The sequence below is a fragment of the Crinia signifera genome, chromosome 3, assembly GCF_055691185.1.
Source record: "Crinia signifera chromosome 3, ASM5569118v1, whole genome shotgun sequence".
In the NCBI taxonomy this organism is placed as follows: Eukaryota; Metazoa; Chordata; class Amphibia; order Anura; family Myobatrachidae; genus Crinia; species Crinia signifera.
In genome coordinates this window covers 27,869,503-27,892,502 of record NC_139219.1, presented here as the reverse complement: position 1 = coordinate 27,892,502, position 23,000 = coordinate 27,869,503, and the positions used below count along the sequence as shown (strand labels likewise).

General features: G+C 47.9%; 1 protein-coding gene across 1 annotated transcript in view; it reads left to right on the top strand.

The window, feature by feature from the left end:
• The window catches only part of COQ8A (coenzyme Q8A), a 41,536-nt gene that overhangs the window by 2,917 nt on the left and 15,619 nt on the right, over positions 1–23,000 (top strand). The window contains exons 2-7 of the mRNA XM_083175528.1: positions 6,020–6,222; positions 6,511–6,879; positions 8,614–8,680; positions 11,473–11,550; positions 18,246–18,368; positions 22,277–22,362. Coding sequence (XP_083031654.1) covers positions 6,046–6,222; positions 6,511–6,879; positions 8,614–8,680; positions 11,473–11,550; positions 18,246–18,368; positions 22,277–22,362 — 900 coding nt within the window. The 5' untranslated portion in view covers positions 6,020–6,045. The remainder of the gene's footprint in view (positions 1–6,019; positions 6,223–6,510; positions 6,880–8,613; positions 8,681–11,472; positions 11,551–18,245; positions 18,369–22,276; positions 22,363–23,000) is intronic.

Below are 23,000 nucleotides of genomic sequence, written 5' to 3'. Positions count from 1 at the left end.
GCGAGACACCATGCCCAAAGCGTGCCATGTGGGGGTACACACCACAATAATTAGGGGGGGATGTCGACATTGACACCATAAAACTTATTTTGGATGGATAATTAATTTATTAACGTATTAAGTTATTTACAGCGCAGCAAGTTCCATTGCGCTTTGCAGTTGGAGATAGGGATAAATCAAACTGGTCAGTTAACGTTAAATTTATTATTATTATTATTATTATTATTATTATAATTTTATTTATAAGGCGCCACAAGTGTTTTGCAGCGCCGTACAAAGGAACAATACAGGGAGACAAAACTTGGCATAACATTGACTAAATAACAAAAATAGAGTACAAATAAAGAGCGCCACAGTTCAATACACATTACAGCTTAAATGTAAGTAGTGAGGACTCAATCAACATACAACTAGAGGCTTGAGGCCAATGATGGAGAGGAGTATGTGGACAAAGATGGTCACTGAGTGTTGGAGTATAGGAGAGCTGTGAGTGACATGTGAAGAGAAGTGGGCTTTAACAACAGGAGGGAAGAGAACCCTGCTCGGAGGAGCTTACAATCTAGTAGGAAGGGGAGACAGACAGATTACAAGAGGTGCAAGCGAGTGGGTTGTGGCTAGATAGCAGGATATAAACAGGCAAGGGGTCGGAGAACCAGCTAGTTCACACAGTGGAAGGGTACGCTTTGATGAATAGGTGAGTTTTCAGTGCCCGTTTGAAGCTTGAAATTGGTACGAAGGCCCCGCACGCAGGCTTACAATCTATAGAATTCTTTATATCTTCAATCCCCTGATTGGTAAAATGCCCCAGGATTGGCCACCCTAGGTGTCACAATTTCAGTCGCGCTCAAAATATTTTGTCTATCGGATATGGGTGACTCTATCTCGGTGTGCTGTACCCTGCTGTGTGGGAGTATACAGCTATTGTATTACATCTCTTGCTATAGCACAACGTGCCCATCGGTGACTGAGTAACGTGTGCTAGTAATAGCTTCTCTACGTAATCTAATCACCAAGTGTAATATGTAATCCGCTCCGTCTCTAGTCTGATGTTCCTCCAGTGGCAGCAATGTGCAGTGCTAGTACGTGTAGTAAACTAGGAACCGTTCTAGATCTGTTAGAAGAGACTTGTGCGGACACCTGTATTAATGAGACTTGCTTGCATTGTTCAGAAGCTCCTTCTGGATATATGACTCTGATCCCCCATATCCAGTACAGATCTGTATATATGTGTCACTTAGCAGCAGGATCTGGGTGGGAGAAGGGGAAACGGCTTATTCTATATTAAATGAAAAAGGGATATACTATTAGTAAATGATTCTGTCTAGCAGACTTCATGTAAAACCACTAAAAACCTAGATATTGTCTCCCATCGGCCTTATTCGCTGGGTCTCCAGTTCCACAAATAGCTTTAACTTAAATAACTCCTTAATAGTATGATGGACTTGGCTCTGTCTAGTGTAAAGCCGGCTAATAGGATTAGGCTGGCGAGCATTTAATTATTTACCAGCACATAATGAAAGGGGAGAAAGCGAAGGGCGCAGGAAGGCGGCAATATTGTCTTCTGCGCTGGATGTGGCGTTGGCGACTGACCAGGAAAACGGACACTTAAGAAATCAGTCGCCTATCCCCAAAAGTCAGTGACTGACGCTCTGTTATACAGCCATCTACTAGAATTTATTTTAGATTGTCAGCTCCTGTGCCCAGTCCTGTATGATCAGGCCTCATTAAAGCAGCATCCCCGGCAGGCGCTTAGCATTACTGTCCGCACTATAAATAACTCGGCGAGCTGTGCCGTTATGTTCTCCAGGCAGATAAGCCGCTGTTATCTTGCTCTGGGATAGGTAAAGCCAGTAATGTGTATGTGACCTCTGTCAGCACAAGCTATGAATACAGTAGGGACGCTGGTTGGATTAGTGCACCAGTGATAGCAGAGGTATTGCCACATAGCTCAGATAACTTCCCCCCTGGTCGCCCAATTCAGCAGCATTGTGCAAACGTCCTGTTGTGAAGAAGAAATGCATCATGGGAAGTGGATTGGCCTGGTCACTTTTCTCCGAGAGGTGGGAGTTGGGACCAAAAGTAAGAACATTGTAAAGCCACATACACACTAGGGACAAAATGTTAAAGGGTGCCATTAATACATGTGCAATTTACGTTTACCAAATTTGCACATGTAGTAACGTTCGAATTGCGGTAAAATGTGCACATTTGACCTGTCTAAAAAAAAAAAAAATTGCACAGTCAAAATCGCATCCAGAGGTTTTCTCATAGAAAACATCAAAATGTAAAATTTTTCGGTACTTGTTTAGTTTCACGGCGGCAGTATGGCCGCAGTGAACTTCCGGCTGCTGCTGCGCTCACTAAACTATCAAAAATAAGGTAAATAAACTCTATGCCAATGAAGGTAGTTCATACCCCTACTATCCACGTTGGCATAGAGTTAATTTTAGATAGCATGGCGAGCCACCGAGCCCGCAGCGTGGGCGAGCAAAGCGAACCCCGCAAGGGGACTCTGACGCATGGCCGCTGCTGCCGTGAAACTAAACAAGTACCAAAAAAACACGGTACTTGTTTAGTTTCACGGCGGCAGCGGCCGTGCGTCAGAGTCCCCTTGCGGGGTTCGCTTTGCTCGCCCACGCTGCGGGCTCGGTGGCTCGCTGCGCTCGCCACGCTATCTAAAATGACCTCTATGCCAATGTGGATAGTAGGGGTATGAACTATCTTCATTGGCATAGCGTTTATTTACCTTATTTTTGATAGTTTAGTGAGCGCAGCAGCCGGAAGTTCACGGCGGCCATACTGCCGCCGTGAAACTAAACAAGTACCTTTTTTTGTTTGTGTTTTTTTTTTTGTGCCGACAGGCGGTATTTCATACCCTACCATCCACTACGATGTGGTGGGAGAATACAATAGTGTGCCGGGCGCAGTGAGGAACCGTGCCCGAAGCATGGCGAGCGCTCACTGTACACTGATACGGTGTCCATGTAAAATTACTTTAACATTTGGGTAATGAAAACCGCATATCGACTATTTACCTAATACATGTGTCAACCTTTCGCCCATCTCGACCTATTTCAGCTGTCAACCTTTAGTGATCGATCGAATGTATGTCGACCTTCATTGTGGGTATGACCCATACCCAAGTGGGCAACATACTGGATGAGCCCTTTATATTCATACCCACTGCCAACATGTGTCCCCCTGACCGTAGACCTACAGTATGTTGGCCGTGGGTACTGAATGGAATGGGCTCCTCCTGCATGTTGCCTACCTTACCAATTGTAAGGTATTCGAGCACCACTGTGGTATATGCTTGCACCAGCTTCCTTTTCCTGTCTTTATTCTTGTGCCGTCCTATTTCTCCTTTTATTTATATATTCGTGCTAGCGATCCGGACCCTTCCTGTACTTCAGCCTGGCCGGTTATATACAGATGCTGCGAGTCTGGCCCGCCAGTCCTGTGAGCCAATCATTCATGAGCAAAAGTTCCCTTTCAAATGACCATAATCACCGGCCTGTCCCCCCATTCAGTACGTGTTTACCTCGGTGTTGCTGGTATGTTGGCACTTCCAGACATCGTGTTCAGCTTTATAAACGGCTATTACGGGTTCTATTGCCAGGACCGCTTGCACAGAACGCTCTATTCTACCATGTCCCGGACCTGGATATAGACTAAAATCCTAGCAATTGCAATATGAAATGGACTCTGGTCAGCTCTAGTGGTCTACATGCAACTACAGCAGGGAATTTCACTGCTTGCAAATAAAATATATATAACAAGTGGATTTGCTCTGCACATTTGTGTTTTTTTCCTGGTGCAGACTCACACTTTCACTTGGCAAAGGTTATGGTGTGGGTGGGGAGGGGGACAAAAACTTATACAGGCAACGCTCACAAATAAATCCCTTTGACCTGGGGGCACACCAATGTGCAACACATCTGTGCTGTCAGGAACATTCAAGCATTATGTATCTTAATAACATTCTAGAACAGATGTAACTATGGGGAAGAGGATGCAAACAATGGAACTGTAATTAACGAGGGTCTCTGCAAGCAGACTGACTAGCACAGTCCTTTTAACTAGCCGTTGCAATGGTTTCCAAACATGGTTCTCAAGGCACCTGAACTGTCCAGGTTTTAAGGATATCCGTCCTTAGGCACAGGTGACTTAATTAGTACCTCAGTCAGTTTGGTTATACCATCAATGCACAAACAGGGATATCCCTAAAACATGAGCTGCCGGGAACCAGTGCACTAAGGCCCAGTTACAAGGATACATTTATACTTTCATTCTTTTAGTTATTTACTACAGGTACTAGCAGAATTCCTTTGTCTTGGAGCCGGTCCCAATGTGCTGATAGAATAATTATACAGCAATAAAGTGATTGAGGCACGTGTTCTGCTGCCTGTGAATAACATGGGTGATAATTAGCAGTGAACAGTTTTGGAACAAAAGTGTCAAGTTCTGTTTTCCAGCTGAGCCTACGTATTTTTTTAAGTATCTGTTGGGTACTATCTGTGCCCTCTGCAACTACCGATGATCCAGTAATATCTGCCTGGAAGAAGTCTTTGGATTTAGGTTCCTTACAATATCATAAGTGTTAATGTTCTGGATGCAAGCTTGCCCTCCGTGTCTGTGTTCTGCTTCCTAGAACACCTCCCGGGTACCCCCAGCTCTGCATTCCAAAACCATTGCGCTAAGTGCACTGTAATATATAAGCATGCAAATAGCTAGCACATGCCGCAGCTACTGTGGTAGACGTTGCCTTAGGTGACTCCAGTTGTTCGTGGTGTACAGCCCTGGAGATATGCGTTCATTTAGCCTGAGGCCTAAGGAAAGTTTACATTCCAGTCTCTTGCACAGGAACTCCCGGAGGTCAGCAGCTCTGCAAATGGGTTTCCTATGGAGTTGGTTTATGAAATAAATCTGAGGGCAGGTTATGCAGGGAATGTCATGGCTGCGCGTGTCATTATAAAGGTTGGGTACCTATATTTTATTATTGGGGCTTTCAGTGGCGGCCGGGTGGGCAGCAGGACGCGCAATGGCAGCCTCCCCTGCCTGGGTTGAAAAATCAGGGTAAGAATCGTTTCCATGGCTCATTGCCTGGGTTTAAACCACTAAAAACCCTTCTGGATTCCGAGGAAGAATAGTGACCTGAGGCTTTGACCTGGTGCTTGTGTAATATGACTATAGTGCGCTCTGGGTATAGCGACTGCTGTCCGGCTCAAGGAAACTCTTAAGTGGCTTTGTGGTTGTGCTTGGTTTCTTTGCTGAGCGGATCAAGAAGGTTTCGAATTAAAGGCTCAACGGTGTCTAGTTAGTTCAATAGGTCAACATGGACACCAGTTCCACCTGTGTTTTTCATCTTTATTTTTTTTGGTTACTGTTGACAACTGAGCATGTGGTCCCCCAATAAATGTAGCGCAAACTATCACATGGCAAGCCTCACCAGGTGCCTCGCTCAGCGCACACTACCGCACCCAATCGGACTCCACGTAGAAGTATGACCAAAAAAAAAGTTCCCCATCCTTGTAATGTTTAGTTACTAATAGATAGGTTTGCCTCTAACCTGGTATGTACATAGGGCCCGATTTCAGGTTTAATCGGTCAAGCAGGACCCCCAGGATGCGCTGAGGCGTTCACAGGGGAAGGCAAGGGGGTGGGCAGTAGCAAAGGAATACCCAGTGCTTTTTTTATGGACGCTCCCCCTGGGAGTGCAGGCAGGTAGATGCCTGTTCCTTAACATAAGTGTGTCAGCATTTATTGAGGAATAAAATAAACTTTCAATGTCTCACCCCCGTGCCCCCCCCCCCTTCCTCCTTGAGCGTTCCATAATCCAGAATAATCTCCTTGTATTATAAACCTCCCGATTAGTATTTTGCCTATGCAGCCAGCGGTCTTCAATGTAATTAACCTTTTTTATCTATAGGCAAATGATCTCTGAACCTACTACCCCCCCCCCCCCCCCCCCCCCCCAGCATTGCCGCAGAACTCCTCCAATCTTCCTTTGTCCCCGCAGGTGTGGGAGCGCTGTGAGCAGCCGTCATGGCGGGGGACGCGGCCATGCTGATCAGAGGCCTGGCTAAGCTCAGTAAGGCGGTGTTGGAGGCGCAGACGGGGCAGCTGAGGAAAGTCGCTCTGGGCAATGACGCACTGAATGTAGCTCGGAGCTGGCAAGTGGCCGCGGAGGAACGTTTCAGCGCTGCCATGGGACGAGTGCAGGTAAGAATCGTTAGGGATCGGGTAGTTCTGTCCAGATCCAACATCCCTGTGAAAGAAAACAGATTACATTGTATCCTCATTTATGGGCAGTGCCCACATTGCGATATATATGTAGACTGCCAGCGCTGCCGCGGTCATCTCTCGCATCAATGACTGAATTCCGCCCAGCGCTGATCGGTCCAAGCCTGTATCTAACCAGCCCGTCAAATGGAACTAGGCGGTTGGTTACCAAGAACACGCGCTCTGCTCACTGACCAATAATATTGACTTTATAACATTCTGTTCCAGGATATCGGCACGCAGCAGGAGAACCTCGCCGTGGAGGATATGGATGACTTTTCGGGACCGACCTCTGAGATCGCCGGTATGGAGCACTCTCCTTCCTCCAGCTACGCTCCCGGTATGGAGCAGGCAGAGGAGACGCACGGTATTCCCAGTAGCCGGGGCCAGAAAGCCTATTCCTCCCGTCCGGACCCAGAAAGAGACAATGGGGCGTTATTTGGCAGCGTTCGAGACACTGCGGGACCTTTTGCGGCTGCTGGTCAGAGAAGGGCTTTTCACCAGGATGGCTCTTCCGTCAGCGGCCTGACTGCTGAGGACATTGACAAAGCTAGAGAGGCGAAAGCCGCTCCGGAACACAAGCCCCATAAACAGATGGTAACTTTCTTTTGTTTTCTAAATATTTTGGTTTGTTTCATTTATTTGTAAACGTTTTAATCTGTAATGAGATGCAGAAGCGGAGAGCGGTGACGGATCTATATTGTCACAAACAAGCAGTTGGTGTGTATTTTGGGCCTGATTCAGGTCAGCTTACATCTGCGGCTTAGCGAGCAGGTAAAGCCCCCCTCCCCCGCAGGTGAATGTCCCCGCCGGCATGTTAAGGGATGTGTACGTTTACACATCCATTTGTATGTGGGCACTCGGGCAAAAAAATTAATTTGATGGTCGCTACCATCGAATAATTTATTTATTTTTTCCCTCATGCGCAGCTCTGTCTGGACTGAATGTTTTTTTTTATTTGACTTGGAAATGGCCGAGAACAGGGTGGGCGCTGTCATGTGGCGCCCGCCCCGCTTAATGGCGTGTCAACAAGAATGGGGGGGGGGGCATATGATGCATGGAACTGTTCTTCCCAATTGCAGACACACAAATCCTTGTTTGCATAAGGCAGTTAATGGAGTCCTAATCGTCTACGGCCATTCTGCGTCAAATTAAGGACCTTATTCGGATCGAACGATGTTTTGCGTCTGCGCAGGGGAGTTTCTGCGCATGTGCAGGGACGGTGCGTGCACCCACAGCGAACTTTCGGTTCGCCGGGTGCACGCACCCTACAGCTCGAGCAGGGGGTGGGGGGCGCCATTAGCATATGGGAACGCCAAGTGTTTCATGGGCGTTCTCATGCTAAGAAGGCCATGACGGACATGCGGGGGGCAGGCGGCTGACATCACCGGATGTAGGCTGCCCGCCCTGTCCTCGCACAGTTCAGAGAGACCTATAGAGTCGCTCTAAACTGTGTGTGTGGGAGAAATCAATCTATGGTCGGCGACCATCGAATGATATCTCCCCACCTACGAAAGGAAGATTATGTAAATCATCAATTCGCAGCCGTGTGGGGGGGTACTGCGTGCGTGAGAGGGGGTGTATGGCACTGCTGGCGGAGGGCGGCATCTGATGGACTCACAAGACTGCGAAAATTCGCAGCCTTGTGAGTCCATCAGACCAAGGTCCTCATTTTGTCTGTTGACATGTGCTTTCATGTGGGATCAACATGTATACTGCACAGAAGGTCTCAGTGCTTGGGCTCTGGCCTTGGTTACACCTGTGAGTTTCCCACCTGTGTGATTGGTTGCAGGGCTCTGCGTTTATGCTTGGAAAAGGCTGATGACTAGAAAACCGAGCCGGATTTCTTGTCAATCCCAGTGTTAGGTGCTAGAGTGAGAACCGCTGCGGCTTGCAGCCACATGCGTTACTGCCTGCTCCTAGGACAGTCCAGAACCTGACTCCTCTCCCCCTGGTCCTTCCGTTCTAAGCAACCAATAGTCAGCCATGATTGTATTTCTGGGCTCTCAGCTTTCCTTGCTTCCTTTTCATGATTGCGGTCCTAGGGATTGATCATGTGTCACCATATGCTCTGTAATCTATTAGCATTGTTCTGCAGGTTACAACATGCAGGTACTTTCCTATCTGATTTAACCACACCGTGCCCCAGGAACCCTTATCCTTGCTGCTTTGCTCTTTCCCGTATGCTGGGGTTTTTGTTGTGCACTAAATTTCCTCATGTTCTATTTATTTTGTCTGCTATATGCTGCCCCATCTCGTACAGTCGGCCTCTAGTCCTTGCTGATCCCCTGCCAGTGCTTTTACCTCTGACAAACGCTGTTTGTTTTTCAGCTCAGCGAGCGGGCACGTGAAAGGAAAGTGCCAGTGACGCGGATTGGAAGGTTGGCAAACTTCGGAGGTAATGAAATACTGTTACACTTTGGTCTACTGTGCAATGACATTTAGTGGTGGGTTATTAAGAGTTTGAAATTATGATCTCTATATTATATTATTGTTACCGTTCTGGGTGCTGGTTTTATAAGGGCAGTAATAAGTGCACACCTGTGTTCATTCTTGCACACGCCATCTTTGAAAATCCATGCAGTTCCTGTTCCCTGCCTGGGGTGTCGCTGTCTGCTGCGGTGTTTCTAGCACATGTCTGGTTTGCATATCAGCGCTGATCTACAGACCACACTATGGGCCAGATGCACTAAGCTTCAAAAGTGATAAATTGGAGAGTGATAAACAGCCAGCCAATCAGCTCCTACCTGCCATGTCATAGACTGTTTGAAAAATGTCAGGCATGAGCTGATTGGCTGGTGGTTTATCACTCTCTATTTTATCACTTTTGAAGCTTAGTGCATCTGGCCCTGTGTTAGAAACACCATAGCAGACAGCGACACCCCAGGCAGGGAAGAGGAACTGCATGGATTTTCAAAGCTAGCGGGTGCTGGAATGAACACTAGATTATATATAATTCCTTTGTGTCTAGTCCCAGCCTGGCAACCCCGGTACACTGAGCAGATTTGCATGTGGTTACGACGTGACTTGAGGGGAATCCTATTGTCAGCGGTAATTCACTGCACTGTAAAAACAGGCTGATATCGCAATCATAGCCCATTGTTACTATGCAGAAATTAACCCGGTGTCGGCACATTGGGATCTGGGATAAATTCCAAGACCTGCTTGTTGTTGTGGAAAAAATGGGACACGTGAATCACAATTCCGGATAATTGCCGGTGTTCAGGGCTAATGGCATTGCCCCCAGGGGATCCATTAACTGCAGTTATTTATTGCAGCCAACAGGATGACTCCTTGGCCGCATTATTTAATGAAGTATAATCTGCTTCCTGCGTCCCCCCGGACACCATACGGGGAAGGTCTGAGTAGACCTCAGTACAGACAATAGCTCAATGTATTTATTTTCCAGTTTGATAAAGTTGTGCAATATTTACAGTGAGCAGCTGCAGGCAGAGCTGCTGGTGTGCTGCATGTGTTCCAGCACTTGGGTAACATTGGGGCATGAGACACACGGCTGCCTGTAACCGGCCTGTTTCATTACATGGCTGAATGCAGACCGTTCTGCTGCTCCGTCTCCCGGACAAAGGTCAGCACTGACCACGTCATCCAGTAAGTCCGTGTAACAATAGGGGCATTGCTCCCTACCCTTATTTAGTTACCCCCCCACCACCACCACTGGGTTATGTGGCGAGTCATTGCCATATAATACGGTTACGTCTGAGGCCTGGTGCTCAGTCATGCAGGATTAATTATTGGGGAGATGAAATAACTCAAATTGTTTCGTTTTCAGCAAAGTAACATTGCAGCTGGCAGTGCTTACTGAGCTCCAACAAAGGGGCCGATTCAGACACGCTCGTAGGGGGCTGAATTCAGACCCTTCCCCGATGTGTGGGGTTTGTGCACGTACGTTTACGCTTGCGTGCAAATTCCTGGAGCGAATGGCTTGGAGTTCCATGATCGCCTAGTCGTTCTCTCCAGAGGGGGCAGGCGGGGTCGGACACCGGGCCAGAGCAGCATTTTACAGGTGTCCCCATGAAACTGCTGGTTGTTCCCCTGGGAATGTAGGTGGGCTGATGCCTGGGCGGGCAACTAACCTGACATGTCAGCACCCGTCCCCTTTTCGGCCATCTCCTTGTGAAATGTCGGTTTTCACTGCTTTTATTTTTTTATTCCCCGAAGAGGAGAGAAATCATTCGATGGTCGGCGAGTGTATGCAGTCTAGGGCACAAGACTGTGAATCAGGCCCAAAGTTTAACCCCTTCAGTTGTGTTTTTTTTTTTAATCTTTGGAGCGCTGCCTAAAAAAAAAAAACACCACTGTGTCCCTGGGTCCGGATGCCGCCGCTGAACTGTGTGATAGCCGCTGCACGGCCCTGCCCCCGGCAGCCTGGCTATGTGCGGCGTGACTTTACAAGATCACGCCACACACAGCAGGGGGTAGGGAGGCAGGGCTGGGCAGCCGCTGAAGCGAAGAGCGGCGCTCAGCTCAGCTGTACTGCTCGGCAGTAGGGAGCTCAGGCAGTGGCACTCCCGAGAATTTTACGGATTTGCCAGTCTGCGCAATGGAGCAAACCATAAGAAATTCTCAGGAGTATCACTGAAGGGGTTAATGTATGCAAAGTAAGGTGGTTCAAGCTCCGTTTCTTTACCTTATTCAGAAAGGACATTGAATAACCCAGGACAGGATTAACGGTTGCCCTGATGTAATAAAAGATCCTAGTTCGTGATTCTTGGCCGCAGGAGGGGGAGGGATTGCTCTGGGTCCCTGCGGTTCCTCTGTGTGCGCTGTAATGTGCTCACTTAGGTTAGCTGCACCGACAATGGGAAGCAAGGGTGGAAGTGCGCTCCTAGGAGGCGGATCAGTGTCTAGGAGGGGATAAAAGCCGCCTGGGATTGGTGCAGTTTCTAGCACCAATGGTAGTGCTGAAGTTCCGCCACACCTGACCTTTTAGTTTTATAGACCTCTATTAATGAAATGATCTTCTGTACCGGCATTTACGTGCGATCACAGGCACTAGATCCACTCGTGGAGGTCTGTAGGTGCGTTAACTGGATGCAGGTTCCTATCCACTGAAATATTTTATAGCCCATGCTACAAGTAAGCCAGCTCCTTTCGATCTCATACCACGTTCCTGCTCTGTCTGATTTCTTGCTTTGCATTTTTTATTAATGGTGCAATTCTTTTGTACAGGTTTGGCTGTTGGGCTGGGCTTCGGGGCTCTCGCGGAAGTGGCAAAGAAAAGCTTAAGTCCAAAATCAGAGGACAATGGTGAGTGATCTCCTGGGTAGTAGCCGTGCGTCCTTCCTGTCTGTCACTGACTTTATAACGGTCGGCTTATAAAAACATTTATGTTGGCAGCGTAATAATCCTCCCACATAGACCGTAAAACCTGTAAGACGTAAAGGAACTCTCATCCATTCTCTCCCTTATTCCTAGCCAGGGTTATATGGTCCCTCCGCCCCTCACACATTTCTTATTGCTGCACTGAAGACTGTTGAACCGAGAACTTTAGTTGAGCATCCTTATTTACCACTCAGTGCAGTCAGCGTTTGTTCAAGACCGCATGGGTGGGTGATTAATCCCATAAAGTCCTAATACAGAGGGTGGGTGACTACACATTATTGCTTGGGTCTGATCTGTGCGGAGGGAAGGGGCAAGCAGTGCGTGTGTGTGGGGGGGAACCTAACTGCTGGGTACCCCTTCCATGTTCTGTAGTGGCTGCACCTTTTTTCAGTGGCTGTAGTTTGGTCGATGGGCCTGGGCACTGTTCTGCTCGATCTTCAAGGTTCCTTACAGAAGACCAGAACCGAAGAACCATGAACTTATCTCTCCTATTCTAATGTAGTAGCACAATACACATCTTTAGTTGGATTTGGGTGAGTTATTTTGTTTCTGTGCAGGGTAAATACTGGCTGCTTTATTTTTACACTGCAGTATAGATCTCACTTTGAAATTAAACCCCCATCCAAATCTAACTCTCTGCACATGTTATATCTGCCCCACCTGCAGTGCACATGGGTTTTGTCCATCTAAGAAGGAATTTGTCAGAAAGAGCGAACCAAAATAACCCCCAAGTCACAACTGTACTTTATTCTCCCTCTTCCAGTGATGGCTTCGCGGACATAGATATCCAGGACTTGGCGCAGGCTTCCCTTCCCTCTACTACCAGTCCATCGTGGCTGGGCACAGGGCCAGCTGCAACATGTTAGCAGGCATCCCTGATTCGTTATGTTCTGTGACCGCATAGCTTAGCAGGCATAAGAAAACAATAAAAAAGCAGCAAGGGAGCATGTACTTATATCTCCGCATAGCTCGGCTCACAGAACGCTCTTCCAAGTTTCCTGTATTCCCGGACCTGGCTGGCAGGATTGTCCGCGGAGCTGGGAATGGACGTTGCACTTTTTCCCTTCCCCTAAATCACCCTTGTGGGGTTTATACAGATTTGGATTTAAAAGACCTGGGAAGTGAAACCAATACTATGGGCAGTATTCAATCTGGGATTCCGACTGTGGGAACATCCAACAATCGGCATCCAGGACTGTTTTCGCTTACTCGACAGGCGGAGTTCAATGTTCCACCTATCAAGGGTCGAAAAGTGGGCGTGTCGGCGAAAACGGCCTTGTTTAAAGTTTGATCTGTTTTGTCGGAAACGGCAGTATTGAATAGGCTGCGGCTGTTATTTCCCCTGTCGGAAATAGCGGCCCAGATTGAATACCTCCTTTAATCTCTTCTCATTTCACATTACATGTACCGACCCTCTCGTTTAGCGTATACTACTCTGCACAATTCACATGATGATGATGTCAATCGGTGCTCACCTCTTATTGGCTAATCCCTCCCGGTTATGCTGGTGCAGGCCGCTGCTGTAAGATTACAGTTAGAGCACCTGTGAATTGCGCTGTGCGGCTATGTACTGTAATGCGTATGGCTTCTGCTCTGACTTAGGCGCTTCTTCATAGGGACAGTAAAACCCTTGTGTCCCACCACGCTGGCTCCAGTTGTCTGCTGGTATAAGGAGGCACGTATTGCTCAGCACACAAGTGATCCATCTCAGCACACAGCCCTGCAGAGCCAGGTGTCAGGGTTCTCCGTTAGGAATACTGGCCCCGACCGATTTAATCGCTGCCAGATTCAGACTGGCTGGGCCCGCACATTTAAATTACTAAAAAATTGGTATCCGGACATTGGGTTGACAACCATTTGGTCGACATGCAAGAAGGTCGACAGGGTCATTAGGTTGACACGTGGAAGATCGACAGTCAAAAGCTCGACTTGGGGTCTTTCATTTTTTTTTTTTTGGTGCCGACAGGCGGTATTTCATGCCATCCACTTGGGTGCGGTGGGAGAATAAAATATTGTGCCGAGCGCAGCCCCCCCCCCCCCCTCCTCTTGGTTTTGATAGGCTATCGATGTTATTACTATGCGGTGACAGTTTTGCACAGCAGTGATCATCTGCAGAGATGCAGTTTCCATATATGGCTGTGTGGTTCTGATGGGTAAGAGCTGGGTTACGGTGCTGGATTCTGCTGCACCGACATAACCGATATACACTGATCTTCCTGTAACTGGGCGATCATCTGCACAAACCTCCCAATCCCTGCAGCTGTTGATAGGGTCATGGGTCGATATGCGTTGGGTTGACCATTGAAGGTCCACATGGCTTATGTTGACACATGCAACAGGTCGATATGGCTAAGGATGACACAAGCATTAGGTCGACAATGGCAAGTTTGACAGTCAAAAGGTTGACATGATATTTTTTTCATGCCCTACCATCCACTACGACGTTGTAGGGGAATAAAATAGTGCCCGAAGCATGGCCAGCGCCACAGAACACAGACTGTGTCCATGTCGACATTCGGGACAAGAAAAAAACGTGAAAAACTCAACATTTTTGGCAATCGACCTTTCCATTGTCGACCTGTCAACCTTAGCCATGTCTCTCTGAGAACAAGAGGCACAAGCAGACCTTGCTGATTAAAATATACGGCAACCTTATATTCCTGTGTGTGACTGTCTGTATCTGCATACGAAATGGCACGTAAGTGTTTCCATTAAAACAGCAACATAAAATATCCTATGCAGATAGAGCTGTAGTCACACACACACGCGCGCGCCTGCCTCCTATTTTAATCAGCAAGGTCTGCTTGTGCTCGCATAGCAATGCCAATAAGGCTATTGTTAGTGGAAAAAGACGCACAAATTGTTGCTCAGCACTACCGCATCACGCCATGGTGCTGTTCAACATACAAAGGTTTGCTGGATGTACTCGGACATATTTAGGATTTGAATATCTCCACCTATAATAGAGAACCGAGAGGTTTTGTAATATCAGCGCCCTCCGCCCAGATTACGGCCAAAGGTACGGCTACGAGGCAAGTCCTGCGCGCCGATCTGTTCATGACTGCACAAAATAAGTTTACACACCGTAATGAGCTTCCGTCCTGCGGTGTGTCTAAGATTGTGGAGTGTTTTCCTGACATTGGAATGCATACATTAGACCCGACACACCCAATATTTAATATTGGCAAGAAGGGCGCGTACCAACACCTAGCACCTTCCTCTCTGTATTCGTGTTTAATCGCCTGGTTTTTTGGACGGTGATCAAGAACTGAAGCCTGCCAGAAATATAAAACCCAGATAAGCTTGTTATTCTATTCTTTTATCACTATGTAACCTTGTTATAAAACATTAAACCAAGGAATCGGAGGTAATAACATACAGGCCTTGTGTTTCTGAGCGCCCCCGCACTCTATGGGGCAGGGGGCAACGTGTGCCTGTTCTGTATCCGTTACTGGGCTGTGTCTTGTGGAGGTTTCTGTATAATGGTGGTGGGTACAGATTCCTGCCCTCAGGCTACAGAACATACCTAAAGGTAGTAGTAGTAGTAGTACGTTTATTTATAAGGCGCCGCAAAGTGTCCGCAGCGCCATACATAGCAAACAAAAAAAAACAAATTACAAGGTAACGTACAGGGTGTGTTGAAAAATACAGTATAAATAGGGGTATAGCTGGTAGAACTAAAATCAGCATCAGTTCAGAAGTAGGTGTGGAAATTGTCGAGGAGACTGAAGATGAAGTAGAGGAAGGGAAGAACAGGACAGGAGCACAGGTGAGGTAATGAGGTAGGGTGAGTACGTGAGGAAGGAGGGCCCTGCTCATAAGAGTTAACATACTAAAAATAGGTGGGTGGATGAACGAAATACAATAGGATAAGTAGGAACGGAGGGGAACAGAGGCAGGATAGGAGGATCAAAAGAGGTTAGGAGGAGGGATAGGCTAGTCGAAAAAAGTGGGGCTTGAAGGAGGTAAGGGAATCAGATAGCCTGATGGGTGGCGGGAGGTTGTTCCAGTGCAGGGGGGCAGCGCGAGAGAAGTCTTGGACACGGGAGTGGGAGGAGGTGATTAGGTGAGAGGTCAGTCGGCGGTCAGCGATGGAGCGACGAGGACGGGAGGGAGTGTGGATAGAGATCAGTGAAGAGAGGTAAGGAGCGGTGGAGGAGGAGAGAGCCTTGTAGGTGGTGGTGAGGAGTTGAAAGAGAACTCGGAAAGGAATGGGGAGCCAGTGAAGAGATAGACAGAGGGGGGAGGCGGAGGTAGAGTGGCGGGAAAGGAAGATGAGCCTAGCAGCAGCGTTAAGAATGGATTGGAGAGGTGCGAGGCGGGTGAGAGGTAGCCCAGAAAGAAGGATGTTGCAGTAGTCAAGGCGGGAGATGACAAGAGAGTGAATGAGAGTGAATGAGAATTTTGGTCGCGTCAGTGGAGAGGAATGGTCTGATGCATGAGATGTTGCGTAGGTGAAAGCGGCAAGACTGTGAGAGAGCACGAATGTGGGGGGTGAAAGAGGGAGGAGTCAATGATGACACCGAGGCAGCGCGTTTGGTCGGTGGAGGTGATCTCGGTTTCACCAATGCTGATGGAGATAGTGGGAGAAGAGGGGATGTTCGGGGGATGGAAGATTAGAAGTTCAGTTTTAGCCATGTTTAGTTTCAGGAAGGTGTTCCGATCTTGGGGTCAAAGACCAGGATGACCTAGGCTGGGTGACCACTCTGGCGATATCGTTTGATATCCCCGATCCCCCACCACTACATCCATAGGATTGCCCTAATACCCCAATGGTGTATGGGCACCCTAAGTGGAACCTTGCCTTACGCTGTTGAGGCAGGGGAAGGGTCTGTGGCGGCTGCTCTGTTGTTGGCCGGGCTGTCTGTAATCTTCTCTCCTCAGTACTCCATAAATGGATAATGGATGATCGGTTTCTCCTGTGCCCAGACTGCCCTCCTCTTCCTCACCTGTGCCTGGCACTTCTAACCTATAAACCTGCCCTTGGTTAGAAGTCTTTAGCCCACGTGGGAGTTAATGAGCGGTTAGATAAGTGATGATTACATGTTCTCGCATGATTAAGTAACTGGCTGATGTGATTTTTCCATTCTGCCCCTCGGACTCGATCGGGTGTCTCTGTGGGGACGGAACGCTGCTCTTTCAGGGCTATTTGGCAGCGAACCACCACATTGTTTAGATCTGCGCTCTGTAAGGTTTACGCTCTGATCTCAGGGTTTTATTTCCATCTTGGCCGGCACCGCGGATCAGCAGCTGCGAAAGTCATTGGTGTTTGTCATTGATATTAGTGCTCTTCAAGTAGCAGCACTTTCACTCTTCACACCCTAATCCTCCTGTGGCACGACGAGGGCACGTGGACGGGCACCTGTACATCTTTATGGGGAAGCGCTGGCAGCACAGAGTTGATATATTCTTCTCTCTCACACTCTCCGCTCTGATCAGTTTCAGCCCGTTCCATCTCCAAGGCAGTTTGCTGGTTCAGACGAGAGGCCGGGAATGTGGCCTGTAGTGGATGCAGCGGTGACGGGTGTAGGCTTATTGTGCATTGTCTGTTGAGATATTGCCGTTTTTTGGGGGGGGAGAATCAGTGCAGATTTATGTGCAGATATCGGGCTTGTAACTGTGCAGCACACGCGTTTAGCATGGTGACGGAACACTGGCTGAGCTGCTTCTAGCTGTTCTCTGGGGCACAATAAATATAGCAGCAAGGTGTTTATTACCAGTTTCTTATATAGCGCACACATATTCCGCAGCGCTGTGCAGAGAATATTTGAACATTCACATCAGTCCCTGACCCAGTGGAGCTTACAATCTATATTCCCTACCACATGTACACGCACACAGACATTCTAGGGTTAATTTTTGTTGGAAGCCAATTGACCTACCAGTATATTTTTGGATTGTGGGATGAAACCGGATTACCCGGAGGAAACCCACGCAAGTACAGGAAGAATATACAAACTCCGCACAGTTAGAGCCATGGTGGGAATGGAACCCATGACCTCAGCGCTGTGAGGAAGTAATGCTATTACACTGTCCATTGACAGTGCTTACTCCTACATTGCAGCCTGAACATAGACTATATAACCGGGGATTGTGGCTATTTCCATCTGTCGACCTTGTGGGCAAAAAAAAAAAGTGAAAAACTTGACTGCCAACCTTTTGACCCTGTTGACCTATTTCAGATGCATGTTGACCTAATGGCCGTATCCCATGGTTACCTGCATATAAACCACTGTACTTAATAAATATCTATACGTTTTTGTTCTACAAAAGTAGTTACAAACTGGTGGGCGGGGCATGAGGTAGGCAGGTATTGGACTGCTCATAGCCAATCAGAGCACACCAGTGTTGACTGCTGCACAGAGCAGTGACCGGTCAGATAAATCTATGGCTGTAATACATTGGGGCTTGGGCACTTAATACATTGTGGTTGCCACATGGCTGACCCTCGGTCGGTATGGCCTGGCATCTTTGTGGGCAGTGATTGTGGTAGATTTCTAGACCTTAGCACGTATGGAGAAACACAATATTCAGCCAATGTAATCTCTGCCAATAACCCTGTTTTTATAAAATAAGAACATATTTAAATGTAAAATGTTCTTATTTTCTTGTTGTTCCAGGTAAGAAGTCAGTGATGGACTCCAGCCCTTTCTTATCGGAAGCCAATGCCGAGAGAATCGTGAGGACCCTGTGTAAGGTCCGGGGAGCTGCCCTGAAGCTGGGCCAGATGCTGAGTATTCAGGGTAAGGTCACGGAACACCGTATAGTCCTGTGCACACTGGGGAACGGGACATACGGACATGGAAACACCTATGTCAGTCACCTGGTCACAGCGGAGGCAGCTGCCCCGCATCAACATCCGTCCGATTTCATCCTATTTATCTAATAATGCTGAGGTATGAGGCACTTAGTGGCTCATCCAAAGAAAAGAGAGTCTATATGCTAATAAATGGATTGTGCAAATCTTCACCACTTAGACAGCATGCAGCCGCTATTTAGCGGGACCATATAAAATGTGATCATGCGGTTGTGCTGAGTATTGTAGTGCAGACCGGTATAACTTGTATCGAGACGTATTTCCCACGCTGTTCTGATCTCAGCGGGAAATAGTTTCAAACCATAGCAGCTGATTTCTCGTTCCATTCTCCTAAATCAGTACCTGTCTAGAGACATGCTGGGGAACTGCTGAGCGTTTATCATGGGCCCCCCATCTGTTTCCCCCACAGTTTGTGGATGAGTTGATGTGACAGCCAGTAAGTTACTCGTTGCTGGCCTATCAATGTGCAAAGCGTCGCCGTTGTAGGTCTGCTAAAATAATTGGTCCGTACAAAGATGTCTTATATTGGCAAAATCTTATTGAGGATGGAGGGTTTTCTTTTTATGCATAGTCTGCTTTACATTTTCATTAATCCATTTAGATGATGGAATAAAGTATCCTTCTCCATCTAGTTTGGGTTAGGGCTTTGCAGGATGTGGGGTGGCATGTACACATTGGGACAAATGGTTTTCCTATAACATATACACACTATTGTTGTATAAAGCCTTCACCAGTTTCAACAACCATCCAGTATGAGAACTCATTAAGTACAACGTTTCGCAAGCGCTTTCCCAGCGTGTATGGGGCCCCAATGTCCGTTCTATGTAGCACATCTGAGATCTCTATGTTGGTTTCGTGGGCCCCGGAACGCTGTGGATAGGATTTCTCCTCTTGTATGCGTCTAGAACCGGATTTACGCTGCTACCTGTCAGCGGCCTTAACCTTTATCAGATGTTTGGAGGGGAGTCAAATAATTAGTGGAAAAATACCCATCAGCATTTATAATTTGGGAGCCGTAACTCTGTCTCTAACCTGGCAGCGAGGCTCCTAATCCGAGCAGAATGTTCTGAATGCGACGATTGGGAACCTGCTGTTTTCGCCGCAGCGCGGACACACAATGTATTTTATATCAAAGCTTTGCAGAAGAGACGGTTCACGGGTCGCGAGAGACGCCGGTTACTGCTCCTAATTACCGGTGACCCCAGACCTTGGTTGCATAAGCTTCAGGAAGAAGGACTTCAGCCTAATGACTCCTCAGAACGAGTCCAGAGTCGCCTTCTGCCCATTCTCGGGGGGGATTAGACTTATATTCTTACGACTATCCATAGAATATAATAGTATAACCGGCATCTACAGGGTTAACTCCTGGAAGAGGGGGCTCCCCCTAGTGGCTGTAGCGGGAACTGTCTTGCATTCCTGTGGAGTTTCTTTTAAAAAGCGAAGCATTGTCTGATATGCAGAAGTAGAACAAGAACAGTTTGGTTCTTTTCCTTGGGTCTGCTAAGCGCATGGTTGTAAATAATGGCTTTCTGTTTGGTTGAGGTATCCAGTTATTCTATTGTACATCGGATGTTGTGTAACCGGTTGTGTTACCGATACTGCGCACTGTATGAATGCAGTGTTTTATTGTAGCGTTGGCGAGGGGCCACACGCTGTATACTTGGTGACTGTTACAGAACCTGGAGGCAAAGCTTCCACTCTGGAAGCAGTATATAAAGTCGCTATCCCGGTGCTGTGGAACAAAACGTCCCAGCATACCCCGCTACAGTTCACACTCTATAGTACTAAGCGCCGCTCATCAGAATCATTGCAATAAACTATGCATTCATAAACGCATCGTGGCTGGCCAGTAATACCATGACCACCAATAATACAGTGACCTAATTTCTACTTTTGTAAAAGCCAGTTCCTGTTAATGAACACCACTTTGTACCCACCAGGAATCCTCCGCAGCAGGTCCTGCTCGCGCTGTTCTCTCCTAGATTACGGCTCCGGCCGGTCAGAGCGACCTGGAAGTCTGTCCACGCCCCCTTCCTGCATTGCAGCACCATAAATAGTGTTTGTTTTCATCTAGATCAGGCCCCGCCAACCTGCGGTTCTCCAGCTGTTGTGAAACTACACGTCCCAGCATGCCCTGCCGCAGATTAAGCTTTCTCTGTTAGCAAAGCAGGGGAAATGCATGCTGGGATTTGTAGTTTTACACCAGCTGGAGAGCTATGACACCTAAAGGGAAAATACTGCGGTTACCCCTAATGCGGTCACTTAGTGTGTTCCTGCTCCGTCACCCAAATCTGCAGCGCTACCCGCGTCTATAAGACCGGTCCGACTGAGACGTCCACTCTGCGGGCGACACTGACCTAGTCCGCACTGCATTCCAGTAAAAGCTCCACAGCTGTCAGTCATACTCTGCTCTATGTGACCCCCGCGCAGCTGTCGGACAACAGCGTTCCGCCCCTGTGAAGCTCTGAAAACGCTCCCCGAGGAAAGTGCAGCAATTGGAGGTGATGATTGGGCACCCTGGTCTGTGCACCCCTCTGCACCTCTGGAGAGTTCATGCCGCCTTGTATTACCGGCGGCTGCTCAGTACATTTCCACTATGTGCAGGTGGCCGTTTGTTAAGCGTTATTAATAACCCCCGAGCAAAGAGCCGCCGGCATCGTATCCAGGGCAGGAATCTCCTGATGAAGGCAAGATTTCTGGGGAATAATCGGCATCTGAACACCACCACCCCCCCCCCCCCCCCCCGGCTTGTGGTTTGTTGCCCAACAGTGACGGTTGGTGTAGTACATGTCAGGTACAAGGCCGTCCTGTCCCTGGGAGGTGATTGTGACACGGTATTTCTCAGTCCGCAGCTGTTGTCTGTAAATGTATCCTGGACATACCCCAGTTGTTGGGAGATGAAAATAGCAATCGTTTGTCATGTTCCGGATAATACCCATAGCCTGCATGTTATCAGGCTGACTTATAGATCCACGTACACTGTACACATACCCAGAGCCGTTACTAGCTTTGGGGACTGAGCACAAGCTTTGGGGACTGAGCACAAGAGTTACTCAATCAGAGATCCCGTTAAGAGGACACATTTGTTTTATGTTTTTGTTTCTATTATCCTGTTTTGTGCACCTCCTCACAAGCCCCTTGTGTCTTCCAACCAGTGGTGACCAATGGCAATGCTGTGCTGTGAAGCGTGGCGGGACATATTTGGGAATTCCGTAATTGCAGAATTATTGGCTTGTATATGCCGGCAACCTTTCAAATCATGCACAGAATTTGTACATAGACCATGTATTGCGTTCCAATGGTCCGTGTGCAGGCCGTACACCATTGTCATCTGTAGCGTCTCCATCCTGTGTGATGGGGAATACTGTACATCGATTGTGTAGTGGAGGGAGTAGTCCATTGTGGCTGCAGCTGACCAATCCCAGAGCCCCTCACACATACAGTGTCCGGGCCATACATTGGATACCTAGGTCTCAGATATACATTGTTATAGTATAACTGCAGTCTATAGTGTAGACCAGGCATGTCCAAACTATGGCCCTCCAGCTGTTGTGAAACTACAAGTCCCATCATGCATTGCCACAGTTTTGCTATTAGGAAATGCTAAAACTATGGCAAGGCATGCTGGGATGTGTAGTTTCACAACAGCTGGAGGGCCACAGTTTGGACATGCCTGGTGTAGACTGTAGCAGGGGGTTATGGACGTGAACATTGCTGTGATTCTGCCCAAGACCTCTATGATCCCTCCTCTATAATGACATCGTTCCTATCTGTTATCTAGGGCGATACCAGCCTAGGGGTTACATTCTGTCCCCCCCTTGTCTCTCTGTACAGACGATGCCTTTATTAACCCGCAGCTGCAGAAGATCTTCGAGAGGGTGCGCCAGAGTGCGGATTTCATGCCCATCAAGCAGATGACGGTGAGTGCGGTTCTCTGCCAGGGTTACACCTCTGTATTTAGGCATCGGCATCTTTTGTTTGGCAACGGTTTTCTCTCCAGACCATTGGATCCTGACCATTTATGATGCTATTCTTTTGGAGAGCGTCGCAAATGTCACGTTGGTCAGAATTCTCCACATCTGGTCACCTTTTGGTTACGGATTTGGGTTTTCAGGCATTTATTCCCAGATGAGGGTCACATAGTAATCCTTCCTTCAGATATCCTCAAATGAAAGTGTATGTGGTGCAGTAGAGGAGACGCACGGACTATAATACTTGTTTGGATCCTTGTGTAATGTTGGGTACTTTCAGCACCTCCGGCATGACGCCGGTACGCGGGAGCACCGGCTTTGTGTGTAGTTAGTGACTGCACAAAACTGAGACCTCGGACCCCCATGAGAAGACTCTTCTGTCACTCTCCTCTCCTCCGGGAGCCTGGCCAATACCCCGCCGTGTCATTGTGTAGGAGAGAGGTTGTATCCAAGGGCAGTGATTGGTGAGAGTATTAGCTGATGTAGACACAGGACTGAAGCTCACAGAATACAGACAGCAGGGTTGCACAAGACCATGTACTAGCGAATAGATCATTCCTTGCATTGGGCCTGATTCAGACCTAAGA